The sequence below is a fragment of the Mus caroli genome, unplaced genomic scaffold (assembly GCF_978045245.1).
Source record: "Mus caroli unplaced genomic scaffold, Mus_caroli_1 scaffold_17, whole genome shotgun sequence".
In the NCBI taxonomy this organism is placed as follows: Eukaryota; Metazoa; Chordata; class Mammalia; order Rodentia; family Muridae; genus Mus; species Mus caroli.
This window is the reverse complement of record NW_028227272.1, coordinates 26438281-26463854: the sequence shown is the minus strand read 5'-3', so window position 1 is coordinate 26463854 and position 25574 is coordinate 26438281. Positions and strand designations below refer to the sequence as shown.

General features: G+C 40.8%; 1 protein-coding gene across 1 annotated transcript in view; it reads left to right on the top strand.

Moving 5' to 3' along the window:
* The window catches only part of Atp13a4 (ATPase 13A4), a 136924-nt gene that overhangs the window by 74599 nt on the left and 36751 nt on the right, over positions 1 to 25574 (top strand). The window contains exons 9-18 of the mRNA XM_085832191.1: positions 1610 to 1679; positions 11335 to 11469; positions 14240 to 14410; positions 15430 to 15587; positions 16100 to 16288; positions 18547 to 18608; positions 21026 to 21176; positions 22891 to 22977; positions 23212 to 23365; positions 24386 to 24497. Of these exons, the coding sequence (XP_085688317.1) occupies positions 1610 to 1679; positions 11335 to 11469; positions 14240 to 14410; positions 15430 to 15587; positions 16100 to 16288; positions 18547 to 18608; positions 21026 to 21176; positions 22891 to 22977; positions 23212 to 23365; positions 24386 to 24497 (1289 nt within the window). The remainder of the gene's footprint in view (positions 1 to 1609; positions 1680 to 11334; positions 11470 to 14239; positions 14411 to 15429; positions 15588 to 16099; positions 16289 to 18546; positions 18609 to 21025; positions 21177 to 22890; positions 22978 to 23211; positions 23366 to 24385; positions 24498 to 25574) is intronic.

Below are 25574 nucleotides of genomic sequence, written 5' to 3'. Positions count from 1 at the left end.
TTAACTAGCCACTTCCTCTTGTACAAGGAACAATATATGAATATGTTGAAAATATATTTAAAGCAGAAAGATCCTTTACATTGAAAGAATCACTAGAAAGAATCAGCCAGACTTTTAGGACTTACTAGATCCAGCTCTTCTTTATACTTTAGCAACATTAAACACACACACACACACACACACACACACACACACATACACACACACACATTTCATAGAATGAAAGTGTGCCCTGTACCCTATTTTGCAGTTGCATTTTAACTGACTATGTCTTTAGTATTGTTCTGTATTGGTACAGATACTTTCTTTGGATCTGAAGTAGTTTTATAACCATGTGCTGACTGTTTTGACTACTGGCAGATTCTTAGTTGGTTTCTAGTTTTTTGCTTTTAAAGCAAAACTGCATTGAGAATCTTTACATACATGGTTTTACACTTTCCATTTGTAGTGACTAATATTACATAGAAACATGGGGGCAGCTTATTCTTTGTAAACATTTATTTATATAACTACTTGATTAAAATACATTGCTTTGATTGACAATTATCAGTTATATTTCTGTTGTTTTCCATTCTGCCTAAGTTCTTAACATATAGCCTTAGGTATAGAAAAAGCTGCTTAATAAATGTTGGTTGAGTGAATTTACAAGTGAACAAAAGGATGAGTTAGTAGCATAATACTATTTGACATTATCTTATTGCACTAAATGTTCTTTTGGTACCTTTTCCAGATTTGTAAATAATTCAGGGAGTGTCTTTTGAAAAGTCTTTGACAATTTAATATAACTATGACAATTCTATGACAATTGCTCTCTCTCTCTCTCTATATATATATATATGTGTGTGTGTGTGTGTGTGTATATATATATATATATGTATATATATGTATATATATATATATATATATTCATTTACTCTTCCCCATTACTCTCACTCATTCTCTCACCGATCCCACTGAAACCCTTCTTCCTAACAAGACCCTCTACTACTTTGATGGTTGTGTGTGTGTGACCCATTGAGTTTAATTAGGGTTAGCTACATAAGCATGAATTAGGAGTTATTTTCTGGACCATGGTCAACTTAACCAGTGACTATACCACTGAAGAAAATCACACTCTCTCTTTTAGCAACCATTAACTTCTTACAGTCCCTCAAGAAGAAGTAGAGCCTTGTGAGCCTGTCCCTTTAGGGCATATTGCTAATAATCATAGTAGGATAAAAAACAAAAACCTGGAATTATGGGAAAAATTAATACCCCAGAACGAGTTAGAAGGTCATTCACACAATACTTTCTTATTAAATGTGGAATAAAATATTTATTTATTTTTGTGTCTTTGCCTTGAGTTACTCTCAGTGTAGTTCATTTATCAGAACAAATAACTACTGGGATGACCACTCTTGGAAATTTTTGTGCTATAGACCACAACTCCAACTGCTGGTCAGAGATCCTTTTCTCTGAGTGACAGGTTACTCAACCCTCTGTTCCTACCCAGCATCTTCAGCTGGCAGCCTAAAGTCCTCCATGTTTAGCTAGCACCATACTGAGCAATATCCGATCCAAGGTATGTATTTAAACAGATAAATGTTGTCTGTTTTCCTTCTTTTTGCAGCAATCTGTAAAACTGCACCATCTTGTTGAATCCCATAATAGCATTACAGTCTCTGTGTATGAGCGAAAAGGTAAGTTCCACAGTTTTATACCCATTTGTTATATCCAGAAGCAATCGGAAAGTGACTTAGCTTTGGTTTTCTGATTGTTCCTAATAACTCATCTGCATGTGTATTTTTCTTATACATTTGCTTATAAGAAAGGAATCTGAGATCTTTACCATAAGAAGAAAACATACTTTATAGAAGTTAAATTAGCATGGCAAACAAAACATATCTGTAAAGTGCATAATTCAGCCGATTTTGACATAGTGTATACTCATAAAAGTGTCACCAATGTGAAATTAACAGTAGGACTCATCTCCTAAAGTTGACTTGAGTACACTTATTGTCCTTCCTCCCCCTTTGCCTCCCACATACAGGTAGTCATTTATCTGCATTCTGTTACTATAGGTTAATTCCATTTATAATTGTACATAAATGATACTATATAAGATACATGCTTTTGTATTTTATAACATGTTTTGAGTTAATTTGATAAGAGAATATCAAAGTTTGCAATGTAAGATTTAGTTGTTTTGTTAAGGGTATTAACAGTATATTTTTCTCTAGTCTCTAAACTATCCTATTACATGGGCATACATTTCAAGTCACTTGTGACCAATATTTGAATTATTTCATTTTTGTTGCTGTCATGAACCATAGTGCTGTGAACAGTCAGGTGTGGATCCTTTGTAGACATGCTCTATCATCCCTGTGAGCACACACATAGTTGCAGAGTTTATAACCTCATGGTTGATACTCAACATTTTAAGAGGCTAGCATCGTTTTCCAAAGTGATTGTGGCATTTCATTTCTTACTGCTGCATATGGAAGTCTCAGTTCCACATTCTACCCACACTCAGTGTATCCCATCCATTAATTTTCACCACTTTCATGTGTGGAAGCATCTTATTGCTTTTCTCAATGTCTGATGGCCCCAGACATCTTTTCAAGGGTTTACTTGCGACTCACATGTCTCTTTTGAAGTATCCATTTTTATCTTTTGCTAAGCAATTTGTCCCATTATTAAATTTTCAGTCTGTTATTAGACATCTCCTCTCAGTTTATGATGTATCTTCTTATTTCTTTATAGCATCTTTCAAAGGGCAAATGTTTTCACATTTCTTAAGGTGCAGTTGAGTAGTCTTATTCAGAAGGGATCTTTGCAAATTCCAAGGTCACCCAGCGTTTCTATACAGCTTTAAGTTTTAGGTCTACACTGTGTTTCCACTGTTCTGCTCTGTGTTTGTTTTGGACTGTTTGCTTTTCTCAGGTATTTAAGTACTCTGACACTATTTGTTGAGAAAACATTGGCTTTGCACCTTTGCTATGAGCCTGTTGTCTATAAAGGTGAATAATTTTTTTTTTTTTGGACTCTATGTCCTACTGTATTGTTATACTCTCTTGCTATCTTGGCAGAGATATTCGATTTTATTATATGATATGAATTAGTAATGTGAGCACTTTAGTTTTATTTTCTTGCAGTGCTACTTTGAGGTATAAGTTCCCCTCCCTCTTTTGGGTTATTAATTTGGAATAGATCATTAATTTGGAATGATCTAAAATTATCATGGTGACGTGTTTTTAACACACTTATGAATAATTATGTAGATCATGCTAGCCTCTTATCATGCCTGTGAAGAATTATCTTTATTTTGCTAACTGAGGTGAGGTGACACACTTTAACTGTTGGTGGACTGAGTGGAAAGGATAGAATAAACTCAACACTGACTGCATGCAATGTGTCTAGCAGACTCAGCCTCTTGCTGCCAGAATTCTTTCATGTTTAGACTGTATTCTCTCAGCCTGTAAGCTGAATGAAACCCTTTCCCTTTTGCATTGCTAATTGTTAATTATTTTGTCACAGAAAGGAACAAAGTAATAAATACAGAAAATTAGCACTGGGAAGTGATACTGTTGCTTTGATAAACATGACCACGTGGGTCTTTGGCTTTTGAAATTATTTTGTGCCTAGAATGTGGAAGAGTCTGGTGCTTTCAGGTAGAAACATCCTAGCATGTTGGAAACACAGCTTAGTGCTACAGTCTGACCAGACCTGGAAGGGTAGAAAATCAGAAAGAAACAGATAATGGTTGCCTGGCTTACGAGGTTTCAGAGAGAAGCAAGGACTCCACCAGGAACTGGGCTAGGAGTTGTTCATGTGATAATTCAGCCAATAATCTTGTTCCATTCTGCCCAATGTTTTGAGAACTTGAGTTAAGCAGAATTTAAAAGTAATGAACAAATCAGTCAAGTGGAGGCTATTTCTTAACAGGAAAACATTCATTGGCTGTGGTATACCTTTTACTGCCCTTATTCAAGTCTACAGTGACTAGGAGAAGAAATTTAGGTAAAGGGATATAAAGATGAGCGGTTGGTAGGGGAGGAAAAAAACTCGATCAACTTGAACTTTGGAGCCAAGATATATACTGAAAGAGAGGTTGTAATTATTACAAAGAAACATCTTGTTCTACACTGGGCAATAAGAAATGTATCCTGATGACAAGACTCCATTCATCAAAGGTTAAGACTTGAAATGCAAACTTATTTGAAAGGAGAGAACTGAAATTGAGAATGCAGCTAACAGGAATCTTTGCTCCTATCAATCAACTGCCAAAAGAAAGATTCCTTCAGGATCATCACACAGAAGCTGATATAGCTGAAGTCCAAAGAGACTAGGCTATATCTCAAGCTGGTAGCAGAACTTGGCCACATTGCCCATATCTAGTTGATTTGGAGACATGAAAGATGCAGTGTTTAGGGAGTCACAGAATCCATGGTCATGGTTCATGGCTCTAGAGAGCTTCTTTAGCTAGGAAATGTGTGACAGGGTCAAGGTCCTTTCAACCAGCCCCCAAGAGGCCATTGGTTGAATCTGTAGAGTCAGTTTTAGGAGAAATACTAGGATGCTAGGAGCATGGTATATCAGCCATGGAGTAGAGCTATTCTAAGGAAGAGGCTATGTGTGTTGTGTCAGAAGTGGAGACGTGCTGTTATCCAAGAGCCCCAGATGCTGAATATGGACTTGTAGGATTTAATATAGTCTCTGTTGCATTTAAATCTTGCTTCACTTTGACCATCTCTTGCTATGCCTCTATTTTTCTTCTTTGGATTCAGAATGTTTAGTGTGCCACTGAATGAAAAAAATATGTATGATGGTTTAAATATGTTTGTCCCATGGGAAGTAGCACTATTAGGAGGGGAGGCCTTACTGGAGGAGGTGTGGTCTCATTACAGGAACTATGCTACTTGGAGGTAGGGCTTTGAGGTCTCATATATATACATGCTCAACTCTAGCTAGTTTTATACAGTCCCTTTCTGCTGCCTGTGGATCAACATGTAGAACTCTTGACTCTTCTAGCACCAAGATGGCCTGAATGCTGCTATGCTTCTCACCATGATAATGAACTGAACCTCTGAAACTGTAATCCAACCCCAATTAGATGTTTTCTTTTATAAGAGTTGCCTTGGTCATGGTGTCTCTTTACAGCAATGAAACCCTAACCAAGACAGAACTTGGTACAAAGAGTGGAGTATTGATGTTATTGGCCTGACCATCCTTTGGTTTGGAGGAATGTGCATTTTGGGACTTTGTATTTGAAAATTGGTAGAATGCTATAAGTGGGGCTTAATGGGCTATCCTAGTAGGAATATGGAAAACATTGGTACTGAGGGTGATTTGAACTTTGGGGCTCTGGCTCAAGAAGCTTCAGAGGAGAAGATTTTTAGTATGTTGCCTAGAGATCATTTTTGTGATATTTTGGTGAAGAATGTGGCTGCTTTTTTGCCCTGGTTTGAAGAGTCTGCCTGAAGCTAAAGTGAAGATATTTAGATTAATTCTATTGAGCAAGCGAGTCTCAAAACAACCTAGTATAGACTCTGTCTTCTGGTTCACTCTTATGAAGAGTGTTTTTTAAAAAAAGATATATTTATTTATTTTATGTATGTGAGTAGACTGTAGATGTCTTCAGATACACGAGAAGAGGGCATCAGATCCCATTACAGATGGTTGTGAGTTGCCATGTGGTTGCTGGGAATTGAACTCAGGACCTCTGGAAAAGCAGTCAGTGCTCTTAATCATTGAGCCATCGCTCCATCCTCATGAAGAGTGTTTTAATCAAACCACTAAGAATCACCTTTCTATGGCCTTTGCATCAGCTCCTGACTTTAGGTTCTAGCCCTGCTTGAGTTCCTGTCCTGACTTCTTTTAAAGAAGGACTATGATCTGGAAGAGTAAGCTAAATAAGCCCTCTATTCTACAACATACTTTTTGATCATGGTGTTTTGTCACAGCAATAAATCTCACCTAAGAAGATATATAACTTGATTGTGTGCGCATGTATGCGTGCATGTGTGTTTTAAAGGTTCATAGTTAAGAGTTTGTCTTGAGTCTTGGACTTTGGGCGTTTGAAGACTTTGGAGGCTTAGAGACAGACTAAATGCATATCACATTAAGAGCTGAAAAGGAAATGTTTAAGGGATAAAAGTGGTGCACTGTGATTTAAAATGATGTGTGTGACAATTTGATGAGAGATGGGTTATGGTGAATAATATTGATTGTCAACTTGACAAGATCTAAATCACCTAGCAGTCAAGTCTCTGGGTATATTTGTGAGAGATTATCTCAGTTTAGCCTTGAACATGTCTATAAAAGATACCTTGATTAGGTTAATTGATTACCTTAACTCTGTGGTGGCACCATTTCATGGTCTGGGTCCATAGCTGAATAAAAAGAAGAGAGTCAGCTGGGTAGCAGCATCCCTCTCTTTGCTTCCTGACTGTGGCTGCACTGTGACCAGCTGTCTTTGGCTCATGCTGCCATGATTTCCTCTTCATGATGAAGTGTATTCTCTTGAACTGGAAGCCCTTCCTCCCTCAAGTTGATTATTGTCAAGGGTTTTGTTGTAAAAACGAGAAGATATAGCAACAAATTCAGACTCTTTTCTTTTCAAAATGAATTAGAAGAAATTTTTAATTGTTTATTTCTTTAAATTGTGTTGAGGGTTTGTTGGCTATGATGTTAAATCTCTAGGTCAATTGTAGAACATTGACATATTTGCAGGTTTGGATATTTTCTTGATAGATACAGATCTCTTTAGACCTGATTCCTCTCATTTGTATTTTGAAGTTGTCAGTTTATGAGTCTTACACGTTCATTCTGAGATTTATTCTTAAGTATTTTAGAGTTAGGACGCTATTATAAATATTTTTACAAGCAAATATTTGCTCATTCTTTACTTATCTCTAGCATGTATTTACTGAGAGTGTTCAGCCAGAGTGTTAGGAATCTTAGTTTTACCGTGTAAGTCTTTGTTCACAGGCATTCTCAGCGGCATACTTAGTGAAGAACTTAAAATAAAGTGAAATATGATTTCTTGACAACACTTACATTTTGAGTTTAGATATAAATGTTTTATTTTACTTTGTACTTGTGTTTCTCATTTATACTGAAAATTCCAGTTCTCAGAGACAGACAAGATTGGCTCATTTGTTTAATCCTACTGATACAGTAATCTCAAAGCAACAAAAGGACCTCCTCAGCAATGAAGCAGTTTTCAAAATCAATTTACAATGTTTTGAAGAGATCCCCACCCCAAATTGTGATATTCCATTAGAAACAGAGCCACATGCACAATTTGATTTAATAAATTACGCTTCAATGTCATTCAAAGTAGTCCTCTGCGCGGTGCTGCCAGCAATGTAATAGATTCATTTCACTCATTTGTTTTAGACTTTTAGCATCAGCTTTTCAAATTTATTTTTATTTTACACAGATACTCTAAAAATACCTCTATGTCTTAAAATTTAAATTCATAAGATAGAAGATATTCAGGAGAGTTCAACTCCTTCCCTTTCTCTTTTGCCTTGTTTTTTCATCATGATTACTTTTGTTTAGTTTTAGATTTATTCTTACATTTAGAAATAGAAAAGTAAGGTACTAGCTTATATTATACATGCAAAATAGATTACATAATTACCCTGCCATTTTTTATGAACAGAGGCACACCAAATTTAACTATTATTTACATACTGCTGTTTCCATGGACCTTTTATGCAGGGTATATACACATTCCAAATTATTTATGAATGTGTAGTCCTCTCAGGAGGAGGAAGTATTATTAATTCAGTCAGTCCTCTACTGAATATTTTCTCAGTCTTTTCCCACCATAAATAATGCTGCAATAAAAGGCTTCTACATATGTCCTTTCATCTTTTCATCAGAATATCTTCAGTATGGATGTTGGGAAGCAAAATTTTTAGATTAGAGAATAAATGCATGCACACTTTTGCTAGATAGATATTGCCAGCTTTCATTCAGTAGCGACTGCCAGTTTGCATTTAGATTAGCAACGTGTGAGTGCCTGTTTCCTCACGGCCTTTCAAGCAGAATATGCTGGCAGAATGCTTGATTTTTCTAATCAGAGAGGTAAGCAATGGCATTTCTTGTATATTTCCTCCCCACTCTCTTTTTGTACAGAGAAACTAAAAAAAGAGGATCACTCTGTTTTCCAGAACTTACAAATAAGTCTCTGAGATTGTTCACATGCCTCAGTTAATATAGCAATTGCTAAGCCAGTATGAAGACTAGAGTCCTGGTTTCCAGAATCCATGTAGAAGTTGGTCACAGGCGGAAGCCACCTGAAATTCTGTCACTCAGGAAGCAGAGACAGGGAATCTCTGGGGCAAACTAGTTAGCAAGGTCAGAATGGTCAGCTCTAGGTTCAACAAGAGACCCTGCCTCAAAAAACTAGCGGTGGAGAATGGCACTTGATGTCATATTGGAGCTTGCACATGTACATTCATGCATTTGAACATGTATCTATATGCCCACATGCAAACAGGCATATGCACATGTATGTATTTCATATGTACAGTCTCACAAGAAAAAAGAGAATAACTTGTTGACATGTAGCCCTACCTTAGTTCACTGTGCATTTTTTAAGAGACCAGGACACTCTCTTGAAGAAACTGAAGTGTCATCAGGAAGCTAAGCTAACAATGCATGGCTTGCTCTTTGTCATATTTTCTCAGTAATGTTCCTTTAGGAAAGAGATGCAGGACTACACAGTGAAGTTATTTGCCATATATCAGTATTTTTCAGTTGTTTTTTTCCATGACTTATATTCTCTCATTCTGGTTATTTTGTAAAATGTCCTTATGTTTGACTTTGGCAAATCACTGGTGTGCATGAATATGTGTCTATGTGAACATGTATGTGTGTGTGTGTGTGCCTGTGTGTGTATGTTTGCTTCTTTGTATCAGGATGTACATGATTTAAATTTGTTCTATTACTAGAAATATCAACGTGGGTTACTTAATTATAGGATGCCTGCAAGTTCTTATCTTTTGTAAGTTTGCTACTTTTCTTTTTGTAATTAATAGCTACTTTGTTGAGGAATATTTTGAGACTACATAAATAGACTATCTTCATGAAATTTTCACCCACTAGTTTTATTTCCTACTGATGTTTCTTGATTTAATTATTACTTTTACTTGATAAATAGAGATTTTTCTCATTTAAACTTCTTAATTATTTAATTGCCATTTTGCTGCAAGGAAAGACATCTATTATTTCTTCCTACTTATTTACCTACTAACTATGTCATTATGGATTCATGAAACCCTATTTACTCAATGGTTATAGATCTTTATTATTCTTTACTTTGTTAAAATCTTTATAGATTTAGGCAGCCAGGCCCCTTATGTGACTTTGAGATCTTTTTGCTGTCTTCATTGTTCTTTGAGCATTTTCCTATTTAATGGCACAGTGAGTTTCCAGCTTACACTACACATTTCTTTGACAGATTGTAATCAGTTTTTTTTTTTTTCTGTAAATTTTGTGACTGGGCGTGTGGGGGTATGGGTGAAATTGAAAATCCGATACTTGGGTTTATGGTGTGCTTGTTCCTACTAGGGCATCACTGCATTTAGGTTTTCTCAGAAGAAAGTACTAGAGAGTATATGTCAACAATAGACCAGTATCACAGTAATATGTATGTATTCCTACATACACGTATGTTTCTATGTTTATCACTTCATGATATCTCCAGTTCCAAGTCACAGGCCCTTTCTTCTTCTGTACTTGAACTTTATTATTGCTTTTTTTTTGGTGAGAATTTTAATAGATCTGCTTACTATATCAATTCAGCCTGGGTGTGACCAATTTTCCATCACTGTTGATGCTTCCACTATGCCCAGTCTCACTTGGGGGCATCTTTGAGATTTCAAAGCCTTTTACCATTAAAAAGAGAGGCTCTCCCCCTCTCTCTGCTCTTTGCTTATGGTTGTAGACATGAGCAAGTTTTCAGCTTGCTGTTTCAGTGACCATGCTTGCTTGCTGCCGTGCTTCTCTGCCATGAGAATGATGGACTCTTTCATCCCCCTGGAACCACACGCCCAAAATAAACTCTTCCTTCCTTAAGTTGCCTTGGTCATGGTGTTTTATCACAGCAACAGAAGGGTAACTTAATACGCAGTCCTCACTGGGGTGAAGTCAAGCTGGCAGCAACATAAAGCAGCTTCCCTCATTACATCTTCAATTAAGAGCAGAGAGCACTGAGTTAATGCATGCAAATGTTCAGTTCCGCCCCTCCCCATCCAGTCCAGCCTTCAGCCTATGAAATGCTGCCACCCGCATTCACAATGGGTGTCTTAGTTACTTTTGTATTTCTGTGATACAATACCATGACTGAGGCCACTTAGAGAAGAAAGAAGGGTTTATCCTGGCTTACAGTTCCAAAGGGTTAAGACTCTACCACCAGCATGGTGGGAAGCGTGGCAACCAACAGGCAGACGTGGTAGCAGGAACAGCTGAGAACTCATCTCTTTAACTATAAACGGAAAACAGAGAGGGTCAACTCAGAATGGCTCCAAGTTGTTAAGCTCTCAAAACCACTCCCAATGACACACTTCCTCCAACAAGGCCACACTCCCCAAGCCTCTCAAATGAGGCCACAAACTGGGGACAACACATTCAAATGCTTGAGAATATGGGGAGGGGGGTTATGTCATTCTAACCACCACAATGGGTCTTCTCACTTCAACCGACTCATCTGAGATTCCCATAGGCTGACTTAATAGACAGTCCCTTATTGAAGCCTTCTTTCCAGATGATTCCCGTTTGTGTTAAGCTGATAAACCTATCCCTCACAGCTGTCCACATACTCAGTCCCATGACCTCTTTGAGACTGAATAAGGAAAGAAAGAAGTTAGGCCATCCAGACAGGGAACCAAGAAGGAAGGAAGGAAGGAAAGAGGGAGGGAAGAAATGAGTAAAAGCAAGCAGTTTTTCAAATATTTAACATGCCACTCCTGTGTGTGTGTGTGTGTGTGTGTGTGTGTGTGTGTATGTGTGTGTATGTGTGTGTTAGTATCTGGCTGTTGCTGTACATCTCTTCCTTGATGTCTTTCTATGTGAAAATACCAGTCTTTTGTCTGTAAGCATCAGATATGTTTTTCTGACTTTGTCATTATTTTTTCTTGGCTTGTCCATCATTGCCACTCTAAGGACCTTATTACGTGCAGTTTGTCTCCTTCCTTCTTCTTGTCTTCAGAGTTAGAACTACTGGTGAGGCCCAGCCTCTCTCTCTACATGCTTCACCAGCTTCTCCAGGAATCTCTAACAGGGAGCGGTGGGCCTGTTTTTTTGTGGGAATGTAACCTGACTGTCCGCTCACACTTTCAGCTGGAGCCCAAAACCTGGAATCCCGCCTCCTGGTGCCTGGAGATTTATTAATTCTGACAGGGAGCAGAGTGCAAATGCCGTGTGACGCCATTCTGATTGACGGCAGCTGTGTGGTAGATGAAGGCATGCTGACAGGTAGGGCTGGTGTACCACGGTTGCAGCCTCTGCCGGGCTGGCTCAGGATGCATGTTATCACGATCCTGGTGGGCTCTTCCTAGACCCAAATGACAATTTTGTCCAGGACAAGGGACAGGGCTGCTGTGTGACCTTCCTGCTTCTGCGAGCCTTGCTTTAGTCCTGCTGTGGCTGAATCTGAGAGTTCAAATCAAAACTCTTCCCTACGTGCTCGTCAGCGCATTTAGAACCCCACTGAACCTGTGTCCCATTTTCTACTTGAAATTAATTAAAAGATTGTGGGGATCACTAGATCTTCCAAAATCATATCTTAACATACTTACATAAAATGCCCCTTATAAACTTAGAAGGTCTGAAAACCGTCAATGACATCCTAGGCTGAAAATGTTAAAAAGTCCACGGTGCAACCTTGGACAAATCCGCCAGTTCCAAAATCTACACTGGGTGTTTTGAACTGACTTTACTTTTAACTAGCACACTGATCGGAGGGGTGGACCTTAGAGGCCTTCCTGGATCACAGTCTTTGTGACTAAGATACAGAGAGGAGAAGTGACTCAGTCAAAGTTACGAAGCATACTAATGAGATTTCAGTAAGATGGGGATGCCCTTTCTAGAGATGAAATTGAGTAATGTATTGTGTTCCTACTAAAGTCCATAGCAAACCCATTTCTCCCAAGCAGGCCGGCAGCAGGAACAGAGACAAGAATATTCATTTCCCTCCTATGTAAGCTTACAGATGAAGTGGGTGGCAGCCCTGTCAGATCAGGTTTATTTTCCTTAAAACTCCACAGATTTATAAAAGTCCATCAACTCTGAGAATTTACTAATGCCCAGATCAATATTCATAATGATTGTAGCCTTGGTACTGATTGACGGTAGCCTATGCCTCTCAGTAAATATAGCGGCACATATTGCAATAACCACTGTTTATGTGCTTTGCAGTTTATAAACTCTTTCTGAAGACTGAGCCAGCAGTAAAGATGCTTATCGCCCCCCATTGCGTGCACAAAGAGTCTGAGACTACGTAAGCCAAGTGGACAGTTGCAGAATGATAAGCTAATACCTGAGATAGCTGGGCCAGAAACTCAGCATTTCTGAGCAGAATCCCAAGTTCATTCCATGTAGGAAGCTCTGAGACCATCTTCCTCAGAACTGTCCCTGGTTGCTACCATAGCTTGAGACTTGCCTTGAGTTAGTACTCACCTCACTGTAATGTGTGCCTCCCACCACACTGGCACAGCTGCTACACTCACAAGCGCGTGCACACGGAGTTTCATCTTAGTGACTCTTCTGAGTTTTGCCTATTTGACTATCCTTTCCCCAAACTCTCCTTGTCTTGACTTTCTAACACCCTGCTCTCTCCAGGTGCTTCGAGCACTGACCATACCCACTGAATTCATTCCTCACCGTCTCTTCCTCTGACTCCCTAACTGCTGGCACCATTCAGGGCTATGTTCTTGGCCTTTCCTTTTACCCTTTGCCTGATTCTTAAGTAATCTGTCTCTTCCTCCTCTCCCTCCCCTCCTCCCCCTCCTCCTCCTCCCCCTCTTCCTCCCCCTCTCCCTCCCCCTCCTCCTCCCCCTCTCCCTCCCCCCTCCCCCTCCTCCCCCTCCCCCTCCTCCTCCCCCTCTCCCTCCGTCCCCCCCCCCCTCCTCCTCCTCCCCCTCTCCCTCCCCCTCCTCCTCCTCCTCCTCCTCCTTCTTCTTCTTCTTCTTCTTCTTCTTCTTCTTCTTCTTCTTCTTCTTCTTCTTCTTCTTCTTCTCTCTCTCTCTCTCTCTCTCTCTCTCTCTCTCTCTCTCTCTCTCTCCCCACCCCAGCTTTAATTACCGCATAAAAGCTGGTGATCTCTGACCAAATGTCCTAAGTGAAGGCCTCATATGATCACCAGATCCAAACAGTTATCCACCGTGCACAGGCCTTTCAACATGGTTCTTCCACAGTGAGCTCCAGTCCACAGCGACCCGAAGGCAACTTCTGATCGATCTTCTTAGAATCCTTACTTTCTTTCATTACTGTGGCCTGCCCTCTGCTCAGGCTCCAAGCCAGGGACCACGAAGCTGTTTTGGTTCTCTCCTCTACTCTGTGATTGGCTGAATCAAAATTCCCTCTATTTTTGTATCATCTTAACCTTCCTATTCCTTGAATGCCCTCTCTACTTTCACTTGATCTGCTGTATTTCCGGTCTCATCACCTTCAGCTATGACTTTTGTGGTCACTTCCCAGCTAGCCATCCACCTACTACCTTCACAAGACTTTAACTCATTTCTTGTATCCTGGGCAGAGAATTTTGTCTTACAAGTAACTGTAATTATTCTAGAATCTGAAGCAGCTAACCATCTCCCTGACACCCGATACCAGGGCCTACAGAAAAATTAAACATTTAACTGCATCATTCTTGGGTTTTCTATGATGGAGCATCTGCCTAGGCCTTATGGCTTCACTCTCCCTACATCCCACACTCTACAACTACACAGCTTGCTCCTTTATAAATGTCTTTCTCCAACCTACTTGAATGCCTATGTTTAACCTAAAATAATATAGTATTTATAATATGACATTTTACATATTTGGTTACATGTTGCTCTCCCCTTCTGAAGTACAGAGCTCTCCACAACCAGCACCCTTGCTTCTCTTGTGTTCCCAATACCTAGGCTGCTTTGCACTCATAGTAGGTTCCTGCTGAAGTTCTGTGACACATGAGAGTGTAGGAGTGATTTGCACAGGAAAGGCACTCCACCCCACAAAGTAAGATTGATTCTTTTTCCTACAGGAGAAAGCATTCCTGTCACTAAAACTCCACTATCGCAGACAGCTAGTTCTGTGCCCTGGAAGACGCAGTCTGAAGCAGATCCCAGGCGGCATGTTCTCTTCTGTGGTACGGAGGTCATCCAGGCCAAGGCAGCTGGCTCTGGGGCTGTGAGAGCCGTGGTCCTGCAGACAGGTGAGCATCTTCTGGGTAGGTCATTTGTAATGATGCCTGCCCACTTAGTGTGCCTATTACCTTAAATGTATTGGGCCAGGATCTACCGTTGGATAGCACCACGAATACATGTAAGTCTGTGTATTTTAAATGTTGACTTGCTGATTGACGGTGGCCTGTGCATCTCAGTAAATATAGCGGCACATATTACAATAACCACTGTTTATGTACTTTGCAGTTTATAAACTCTTTCTGAAGACTGAGCCAGCAGTTAAGATGCTTATCGCCTCCCCCACCCCCATTGTGTACATAAAGAGTCTGAGACTACGTAAGCCAAGTGGGCAGTTGCAGAATGATAAGTGAATACCTGAGAAAGCTGGACCAGAAACTCAGCATTTCTGAGCAGAATCCCAAGTTCATTCCCCATAGGAAGGATGAAACTAAAAACGTAGTAGTAAAAGCTATTAGAAAAATGAGTGCATCAGTTTTTACCGGGCCACTTCATTTCACTCCAGCAAAGGATCCTATGTGTGTGTGAGCACATTCACCAGCCACGTCTTTAAAACTAACTTGTGCTCTGCCCGGAGTATGGCTCCCATCTCTGGTATGCACTGAACCTGGAAGTAGAGGGGAAGAAAGCCAGGGAGAGTACTAGGCTCTGAAGAAGGTGATGCTATTCCTGTCTAGCCTGATGTACTGTTCTAGTTATCTAACATCGTGTTTAGGTTTCAGCTTTAGGTTTAGACTCTTTAGAGTGGTGTTTCTCAACCTTTCTAATGCTACGGCCCTTTAATACAGTTCCTCACGTTGTGGTGACCTCCCAACCATAAAGTTATTTTCATTGCTAATTTATAACTGTAATTTTGCTACTGTTAAGAATTAATGTCAATACTTCTGGAGACAGAGGTTTGCCAAAAGAGATTGTGACCCACAGGCTGAGAAACACTGCTCTAGCAAAAACCAAGGCAATGTAGATGTTTAGATTACCAGCAGTAATGTTTGTTATCCTGAAAGTGTGGGACATCTGTTTGTCATTTCAGGATTCAACACTGCAAAGGGGGACCTCGTGAGATCCATCCTGTACCCCAAGCCCATGAACTTCAAGCTCTACAGGGATGCCATCAGGTTTCTCCTTTGCCTTGTAGGAACAGCCACCATTGGCATGGTCTATACTCTGTGTGTCTATGTGCTCAGTGGGGTAAGCTGCCTTTGTATTCTTACACACACACACACACACACACACACACACACACACATACATACACACACACACACACACACACGCATACACACACACATGCACATTTTACTGTACATATTTTATTGCTGTATGCTGACCTTATTTCTATATTTTGGTCTTATTCAAGGATGTGGTTTGCAAACAAACTTTGAACAAGCCAAAATGCCAAAGCCTACTTCCAGGCACCCAGATGCACCTATGAGCAGTTGGTTGCTCGTTTCTGGGATAGTAATGAGATCTTGTGGGACAGTGGGGGAACAGTTTGTTTACTGAAATGCTAGCATGATCCTATTCTTGCACACTTCCCCATGCTTTAGGCTACTTCCATATTTAGTTTGAAAAGTGAAATGTTTCGTAAGAGTAGCATTTTGTAGCTATCATATGAAGATCTCCAAATGAAACGAGGTAGCACACACAGAGCTGTTCACTGCTGATTTAATTCTAATGACTGAACACTCTTTCTTTTCCAGGAACCTCCGGAGGAGGTGGTAAGGAAAGCCCTGGATGTTATTACCATTGCAGTGCCTCCCGCTCTCCCTGCAGCCCTGACCACAGGCATCATCTATGCCCAGAGGAGGCTGAAAAAGAAGGGCATATTCTGCATAAGCCCCCAGAGGATCAATGTTTGTGGACAGTTAAACCTTGTCTGCTTCGACAAGGTATGTGTCTTTCATCCTCAGTCCCAGGCCATTCATCACTGTCATGGGAATGGATAGATACTCTTCTCTTTAGTGAGGCAGAAGTAATAGGCAGGTTACAGGCATCTGACCTTATTTTATCTCTTGTGTGTGCGTATGTGATCTGTAAAATGAATTTTCTGACCCTGGGATTTTGAAAAGAGGGAGTAGAAATTGAATCAGTGAATCTTTTAGGGTCCTTTCAGCTGTGAGAGTTTATGAAAGACAATGGATCAAAATATACTCTGTTTCATGCAGTCAAAACCTTCATACAGAAACACACACATACATACACACATACAAAATACATGCATACACTCATGAACTTTAAGTGGTTTATAATGTTTTCAACTGTATCCCCAACACTTAGACCATTGCCTGGCAACTGAGTCAATGCTTAATAAGTATTAATTGAATTATGGAATTAGGAAAAATAAAAATGTTTATTAAACTATGTGTTAATATAAGACTCTTGCTGACAATACAGCCACAGAGCATACCCTCAACTCTATGTTCTCAGGTCAGGGCATGCTTCAGATTAACTACTGGATGTTTGCCACCCCTGCCAACCAGCCTCTCACCTGAGTTCTTTTCTGTGTGTTTGTTTATGTCACATACATTGAGTACGGGACAGAAGTGAATTAAAAGTCCTGTTAGAGGACTGCATAGAAACAGCAGCAGCATAAGAAGGAGAGCAAAGGCCATGATGAACCCAGAATAGCACAAGACAGTATGGTTCTAATATATGGCAGGATGCCAACATTAGAAGAGAGTGTGTGTAAACCTTGAATGTCTAATCGACATGTTATTATGTTTCTTCAAGCAACAGGGAATATCTGGAGCCTCTGTTGCCCTCAGTTTCTTTTAATTAAATTTTTTCTTAGAGGGGGAGTGAAGTAAATATAAAATAAAATTTGCCATGTCAAATATTTGAAGTGTCCAATGTGCTAACACTTAAGTACATGCTCACTGTTCTGTGACTGTCACTGTCATCCATTTTAAGAACCATCTTCATCCTCCTCTGTGAAAAATCTGTAGCCGGTAAACAGTTCATGAAAAACTGGGAGCACTGAGGGCATGGAAACTACACTTTATAAATAAGGAGAGTCAGAAGTGCACCATGACCAGAGCAACATCACTAGGGAAACAGTTTGCTTACAATGTCATACTGTGAGTTCGAAAACAGAACCAGGAACAGAAGAGATAATTGCAACATAGGCCCGAACAAAACAATGAGCAGTGGCCTTGAGTCTGTTTCCTTGTCATTGTTAGCACTTACTGTGTGCTCCACATTAAACAAATTGCTTCCTATTACTTTATTTATTATTCCAGACAGCTCTGTGTGATTATGATCATGTTGTAGATAAGAGTTTCAATGTTGAAGGGATTATGGGATTTTTTTCCCACTCACACAAGATGGTATTTCAACTTAGCCTGAGTTCCTTTTTTTTTTTTTTTAATACTGCACTGAGAAAATGATCACATATTTTTTTAAGCCGAGAGAGAGAGAGAGAGAGAGAGAGAGAGAGAGAGAGAGAGAGAGAGAGAGAGAAAGAGAGAGAGAAAGAGAGAGAGGAGAGAGAGAGAAAGAGAGAGAGAGAAAGAGAGAGAGAGAGAAAGAGAGAGAGAAAGAGAGAGAGAGGAGAGAGAGAGAAAGAGAGAGAGAGAAAGAGAGAGAGAGAAAGAGAGAGAGAGAAAGAGAGAGAGAAAGTGAGAGAGAGAGAGAGAGAGAGAGAGAGAGAGAGAGAGAGAAGAAAGAAAGAAAGAAACTAAAAAAATCAGATGGTAGGTTATTTCTTTAGTCTTCTACGTAGTGCTTTGTTGGTAAAATTTCGACTCTATGATTCAGTTTGGATGACATTTATTTTTTAATCTCCTACTATGAAAACAAGGATCCACCCATTTTGTTAACTGTCATATCAAGGCCTCTTTCTTCTTTCCATCTGTCATCGGATATGCAACACAGTCCCCTAGCGTGACAGGAGATAGTCTGCTCCTTTTACCACAGACATCACAGAGGTTTGTGACCAATTCAAGTCCTAGGAATTTATGTCACGTTTGAATTCGTTGTAATATCTCTCTTAGAACCTGTATGTCCACTTTATTGTGGTCTTCCTTAAAGGAACACTGTTGGTAGGAAGACCTTTCTTGTGTGTATTTCTCTGTTAAGTGTACTGTACTTGCCTTCACTACTGCCTGAGCAGATCTTCCACGTAATCCGAAAGCTTACTTCTGTTCAGACAGGCACCTTAACGAGGGGAGGCTTGGATCCTTGGGGAGTTGTACCCTGTGACCAGAATGGGTGAGTACTCGGAACTAACCACACTGTGATGGATAGCTGTGACTTTTCTCTTCCCAGAGCCTCATATTCACTCTCTAAGCTACTAATGGAGACACGTTGGACTTTGGCTTTCTTAAGCAATGCTTGCTGAAGCCTGATCAGTTTATTTCTCCTCTTAGAATTTCCCAGGTCTCTCTGAACATGCATATGAGCCTGCAGCTCACCCAAGCCTCACCCACAAACTGAGGAGATGAGGACAGGTTTACACATACTCCCTGAAATGAACTTTGCTTTAAGCCTATTTTCCAGAGACTCGACATTGCTATAGTCAGTCAGTTGTAGATCTAGACAGGACAAGGCCACTGTCCTTCATGAAGGTGACATAGTAGGAAAGGGTGTATTGCTGACTCTGTATCTTGCTTTTCAGGAAGAGGGATGCTTATGAAACTGTAGCTGGTGTACTCTTTTTTCTTAGTACTCTGATTCTGGGAACCTTATTTTCTTCCTTCTGGAGTCTGTTCATCAGGAAAAGAGTCCTTTGTATTGTGCGTCCAGGTTAGGAGTAGGGTGGTTGTGTGTGTGTGTGTGTGTGTGTGTGTGTGTAGGTGAAGGGTAGCAGTGGCCTGTGGTGTTGGCAGCTTTCAACGTGCTGCCTTAGAGATTTGCAAACCTGGCCCTCTTGTGGCCACATCTGAGTTTGCTTCCAAGTCTACTAATTTTCCCCAGTGTCACCTCCTGTACTGTGGTCAGAACTGGAAGTGTACACTTCGCACAGTACTGTTTGAAAATGAAGGCATTTCCTTGACACTTGAGCCACAAAGTATTTGTTGCATACAAGGCTGATTGTGATTCGTTTGGTGATTAAATATTTGAATTCATTCTTTGAGAGTCTCATATTGACCGTACTCACCTCCTTCCTTGACTCTTTCCTGACCTACAAGTCCTTCTCTGCCCACCCTACTTGGTTGCCTGTTTTTTTCTTTCCTTTCCTTTCCTTTCCTTTCCTTTCCTTTCCTTTCCTTTCCTTTCCTTTCCTTTCCTTTCCTTTCCTTTCCTTTCCTTTCCTTTCCTTTCCTTTCTTTCTTTTTTTTTTTTTTTTTTTTTTTTGGGCGGGGGGAGGTTCGAGGCATTATTGTGTTCTCTGTTAGGGTTACATTTTTCTTTCTTTTTATTAGATATTTTCTTTATTTACATTTCAAATGCTATTCTGAAAGTTCCCTATACCCTCCCCCCACCCACCCACTCCCACTTCTTGGCCCTGGCGTTCAAGCCCCCAATGGAGAAGCTAGAGAAAGCACCCAAGGAGCTGAAAGGGGTCTGCAATCCTATAGGTGGAACAACAATATGAACTAACCAGTACCCTCAGAGCTTGTGTCTCTAGCTGTATATGTAACTGAAGATGGCCTAGTTGGCCATCATTGGGAAGAGAGGCCTCTCGGTATTGCAAACTTTATATGCCCCAGTACAGGGGATGTTTTTTTCTTTTCAAATGCAACAAGTCTGATTTGTGATTGTAGTTCTTAAATTATGCAGATGACATACATATCCATAAAGGATATTTTAGGCTGTGCATAGTGGGGTCTTGTAACTTTAGCTATTGAGGATGCAGGAGGGTCGTAGCCTAGAGGCCTGCCCTGGGCTACTGAGCTAGTTCAAAATCTGAAAGATGCTAACACAAGAGGAGGGAGGGTAAGTAGATTCTGATTGGCTCTAAGCTGCAGCTCTTGCCTCTTCATAGGAAGAAACTACTGTCATTCAAATATTCTATGATGTGACAGGTGCTACCTGACAAGGCTGAGGAGGGGCTGGCTTCCTCTAGTGGGGCCAAGGATGAACTCCAAGACTTACTTTCAATTAGTAAATAAAACTCGTGTACAACATTGGGGTTCTATTTCCATTTATTTTAGATAAAGTCACTTCCTGTGGAAAAGCATGAAGAAAATGGTGGCAATATGGACCCAAGATGCCAGGGTTGGGAAGGGGATGCACAGGGTCCTTCCAAGAATAACCTGTGAAGTTTCTAAGAATGAACCCATTAATTCATTTACATATTGTTCACTGAACGTCTACTGTGGGCCAATCACCTTATTTTTATATGTTGGGAGACAGATGCAGAGACACAGTGTGCATCGAACACACAAGTCACTGGGGTATGAGCAGACCTCAGAGCAAAGGGTGGTCCTTCTAGTCATTTCCACCTGTGTGGATTAAATACGTCTGGGAAGAATTAAGGCAAAATAGGAAAGGGAGCAGAGAATAGCCTCCGCAGAGCTGCTTGTTCTAGTATTCCTGAACTAAGGGGAAGGCTGGCTAACATACTGTTGTCCTGTGGAGACCAGGAGAAGTGTAGCAATGCATATTAAAGCAAAGGCCCCAAGAAGCTCCGTTTTTGGCATGAGGAGACAGAGCTGAATCCTTTTCTCTTCTCTCTCTCTCAGATTCCAGGCAGTCCACAGCTTTGCCTCAGGCAAAGCTTTGCCTCAGGGTCCACTGTGTGCAGCCATGGCCAGCTGCCACTCTCTGATTCTTCTTGATGGCACTATCCAGGGAGACCCTCTGGACCTGAAGATGTTTGAAGCCACCAAATGGGTAAGTCTCTGACCTTCAACGAATGCAAAGAGTTTCTTTAATGCCAGCACAACACAAGTGGTATCACAGCCTTTTAATACTCAACAAACGTGGGGTTTCCAATATGGTATAAAGGGCAAACTAGTCTAAGCCTGGCTTCCTGATCGGAACTGCGTGTATATTGTAGGTTTGCTAGGGGATTAAATGAGACTGTGCCATAAGAATTCTTAGTATACTTGTCAGAGCCAAAGCATTTGGCACCTATTCTAAGTCTAGTAGTTATCAATACAATTATGACTCTATAATTATTTTCTAATCTACCCTTCTGTGAGCTGGTTTTGGAATTCTCTAGAGCTAATTTGATGAGGTGGTGGTCTGTGAATTATCATGATTGCACTTTTTAAAATAATATATGCATAGATCAAAGAACACATCACAGGATATCCCATAAATATACACAATTGTTACTTATAAAGAAGAAAGGCAAAGCATATATGTTCTAGTATATGGGGATTAGGAAACACAGTTTTCCACAGTCCTTAGGACAAGTGCGAGAGCCGCTGCAATCAAGAGTTTTATTCTACTCTATTGACTATTCCTCTGATTTCCAAGACTGAGAGCAGAACTCATTCCAGAATGTTCCCTGAGATTCTAACCTAGTTCCAAGAGCAGATGCTCCTGCAGTACAGGAACCTGGCTTTTTCTGTTCTGGTTTCAGCTCTGCCCTGATTCTCAACCTCACGAGGTCTTTCTTCTGTGTGTTGGGACCTTGGCTCTCATGGCTGTGGCATGAGGGGATCGAGCCAGTACAGGTGGCAGCCATATAAAAGGACAAAAGAGTGCTAATCTGTTCTCAGAAGGAACTGTATTCAGAGACAGCCTTTAAGAACTCTCTCCCTGGAATCACCGTGGCTGTGGGCAGAGCAGGGAGGCAGAGGAAACATGATTTGAGCTTCTTTACTGCAGCTAACGTCTCTCCCCATGGATGGGAGCTCAGGCCCTGGGAACTGTGTAACCACCTCTGAAGAGATGTCTCTGGGGGCCCACCCTCCTCTGACCCATGTGGTTGTTTTGTAGTCTCTCATCCACTCTGGAATATTGCTTCTGTGCCTCTAAGTAGAGGTTACACTTTACTTCCTGAGATTGGTTTTGCTTTCTTTTTCTTTTTCTTTCTTTCTTTTTTTTTTTTTTGTCAGCCACCCAATTAGATGATTACAAAGAACTTTAATATCTTTAGGTAGAAGGTTTCCTTGCCTATAATTTAGAGTCATTATTAACAGTGGTTCCTAGACAGAAATCATGCATATTGCAAAAATATATCCTGCTCAGTCCACTTTAGACAGATAGGGGACAGCAGGATCAACAGTGACTCTGGGGAAAGAAAGGCTGCGAGTTGCCTGCTCCACACAAAACAAGCCTGGAGATTCATACTCAACATTTGCACGTTAAGCTCTTCAGAAACAGAGACCGAACCTTTATGCAGCAATTCCAACAGCGAAAGTCAGATAAATTGCATGAATAATTCAGGAGTGCGTGTCCTTCAAGCTCTACCCCTCTCAGTGCTGCCTGCCTTTTGCTTCCTGGAGTAGAAGCAGCCCGACTCTAGCAGCCCAGAAGGAGGCCTGTCAATATACTGAGGTGGTTGAGGGGGTCTTCTCAAGAGGGAGTTGCAAACTTAGTATCAGTGTGTGAATAAACAAACCCCATACAGTGAACGCTCTCTTTTGTGGAACAGGAAATGACTGCTTCTGGGGATGACTTCCATATCAAGGAAATGCTGGCATACACCATGGTAGTGAAGCCTACAGACATGGTGGGCCAGGTAAGACGCACATGCTGATCTTCCCATAGCATCCAAACCGGGGTGGGGGGTGGGGGGAAACTGCTCTGACCACAGAATTGGAAAGCACATGGTTGTGTCTTGAATTGATGATGTAAAAATGTGTTATATTTCTTCTGCATCTGGTAAAACAGGGACTGGGGGTGGGAGGCAGGCAGTTAATTCCCAGTATCGCTCTGTCAGTATGTGCCTCTCCGTTTCTGGTCCATCAACCAGGTCCCATCGGAAGGACTCGCAATCGTCCATCAGTTCCCGTTCTCATCAGCACTACAGAGGATGACGGTCATCGTCCAGGAGATGGGAGGTGGCCGACTGGCGTTCATGAAAGGTGCACCGGAGAGAGTGGCCAGCTTTTGCCAACCTGACACAGGTTGGTTAGCAAATGTTTTTGGGGTACAAATGTGCTATACACACGTTTTTGTTACCAGCCAAAGTTGTCTCCAGAACACTCTAGATCCAGTTGCCAGATGGACATCGATCGATTCATGGGTATTCCAAGATCAGTACTAAAATCAAGTTTAAAATTTTCCCTTTCTGTATTTCCCAGTTTTCCATCTTGGAGAATCACCACCCCACACTTGAATCCTCCAGTCCTCCATCCCCAATTCCTTCCTTATGACTGTTCTGTTATTCCCTGTATTTTTTCATCTGATTGCTTTCAACAGTCCCCACCAGAGTTCAAATTCCTTTGAGATCACAGATAAATTCTTCATGATCTGGGCCCCCTATTAAATAAATATTCCCTACTGCGTTGTCCCTCACATCTTGGGCTTCCCTGAGCTGTCTTAGACTCCCCTTCCCCATGTCTGAGCACATCTGGTTCCTCTGTGGCCTGAAAGCACAGTCCTTCCCCCACCTTCCCACCTCCTCCCAGTTAAGTGCAGGAGCCCCCTAACTACTCTGCAGGGCCAATCTTGATTTTAGTTTTAGTGTTAGTGATCTGTTTTTCACCCAAGTAAACTGATGTCTGTAGAGCAGAGCTTGATCGTATTATACCCTTAGTAAACATCTAGAGGATAAAGAGTTCTATACATTCCCGATCCTTAAATTTTCAAGTGTTTCTGTCTCATTTCAGATTTACTAGATCGTAAGGTGTTAGCCTGAACTTTTTTTTTTTCCAAGACAGCATTTCTTTGTGTAGCCCTGGCTGTCCTTGAACTCGCTCTGTAGACTAGGCTGGCCTGGAACTCACAGAGATCTGCTTACTGTTGCCTCCCAAGTGCTAGGGTTAAAGGCGTGAACCACCACCACCTGGCTTTATGTAACTCTGCAACAGAGTGTTTTCTCGAGTCAGAACTGTATTACTGTGAAGAACCTCTCTTCCCATGCTAGCTAAGTAAACATTGCGTAGTAATCCTATGTTTTTGTTTTTTTTTGTTTTTTTTAACAGTACCAACTAGTTTTATTAGTGAACTTCAGATTTACACAACACAGGGTTTCCGAGTCATAGCTCTGGCCTACAAGAAGCTGGAAATGGACTGCCCCACAACTGCCTTGATGAGGTAAAAAGAGAGGGCTTTTCTGCAGAAGATGGTTTGGAGAGGACAGACATATCTGACTGGGATGGGAGTCAAAGGTTCTGGGTGGGCCCAGCTCCATACCATGCTCAGGTTGTGTGCATAGACACCTCTGAATATGGCGAATAGGGAGTTATGCTGCCTGGCCCAAATCACAAAGCTTATGTCAAAACACTGTCAGAATATATGAGATTAAGCTGTACAGCATGCAAAACGTAAGGTGACCTTAGGGTTTAGTGAAACCAGTTATGTGGAAATAACCAATGTTTTAGAGCTTGAAGTTGGGGCCCTGGCCTTGCCACACACATTGGTTAGAAATAATAAAATTTCACGTTTGCTTAGAAACAAAAGCTTCTTAATAAGAAGCTAATAGCTAATGAAACAACAAACGTCAATTGAGCTTATGAAATCTAAGTGATGTTCACAGAGAAACAGGAGGACCTTCTAAGGGGTCACACTGGACAAAGTTTGGATGTGTGTGAATGAAAGTAAGGGTTCGCAGTTGTGCGTTGCAGCAGTGACAGTTCCACTTTCATTGTTGCGGTTGTGGTTATGGTTGCTTTTCTGCCCTTTGGGGGAATCCTGGTAATTTTGCCTTAAATGACATTTCTAGGGTTTTGTTTTGTTTTGTTTTGTTTTGTTTTGTTTTGTTTTGTTTTGTTTTGTCAGTCACTACTATTTATGCTTTTGTAGGGTTCATCAAGCCTCATTTCAATTTTTTTTAGAGTCCCACACACTCATTTTCATATTCATCCGATGCAGCAGTCTTTAGTTGTGACTATATTTTCACCTCTTCCCTTAGCATCTTAGAATTTATATGTGCTGTTATCTGCACATATTATCTGCAAAAATTCCCCCTTTACAGGAGTTAAAAGGAAGAAGGAAACAGTTTATTATAAAAATAGTAAGTTAATAAATTTTTAGCTGATGCCAGTGAAACAAAGGGAACAGGTTGGGAGCTTGAGAGATGGCCCAGCTGGGAAAGAACTTGCCTTGCAAATATAAGGACCAGAGTTCAGTCTTAGAAATCATTAGAAATGTGAGGTTTGGTAGCCTGTGCTT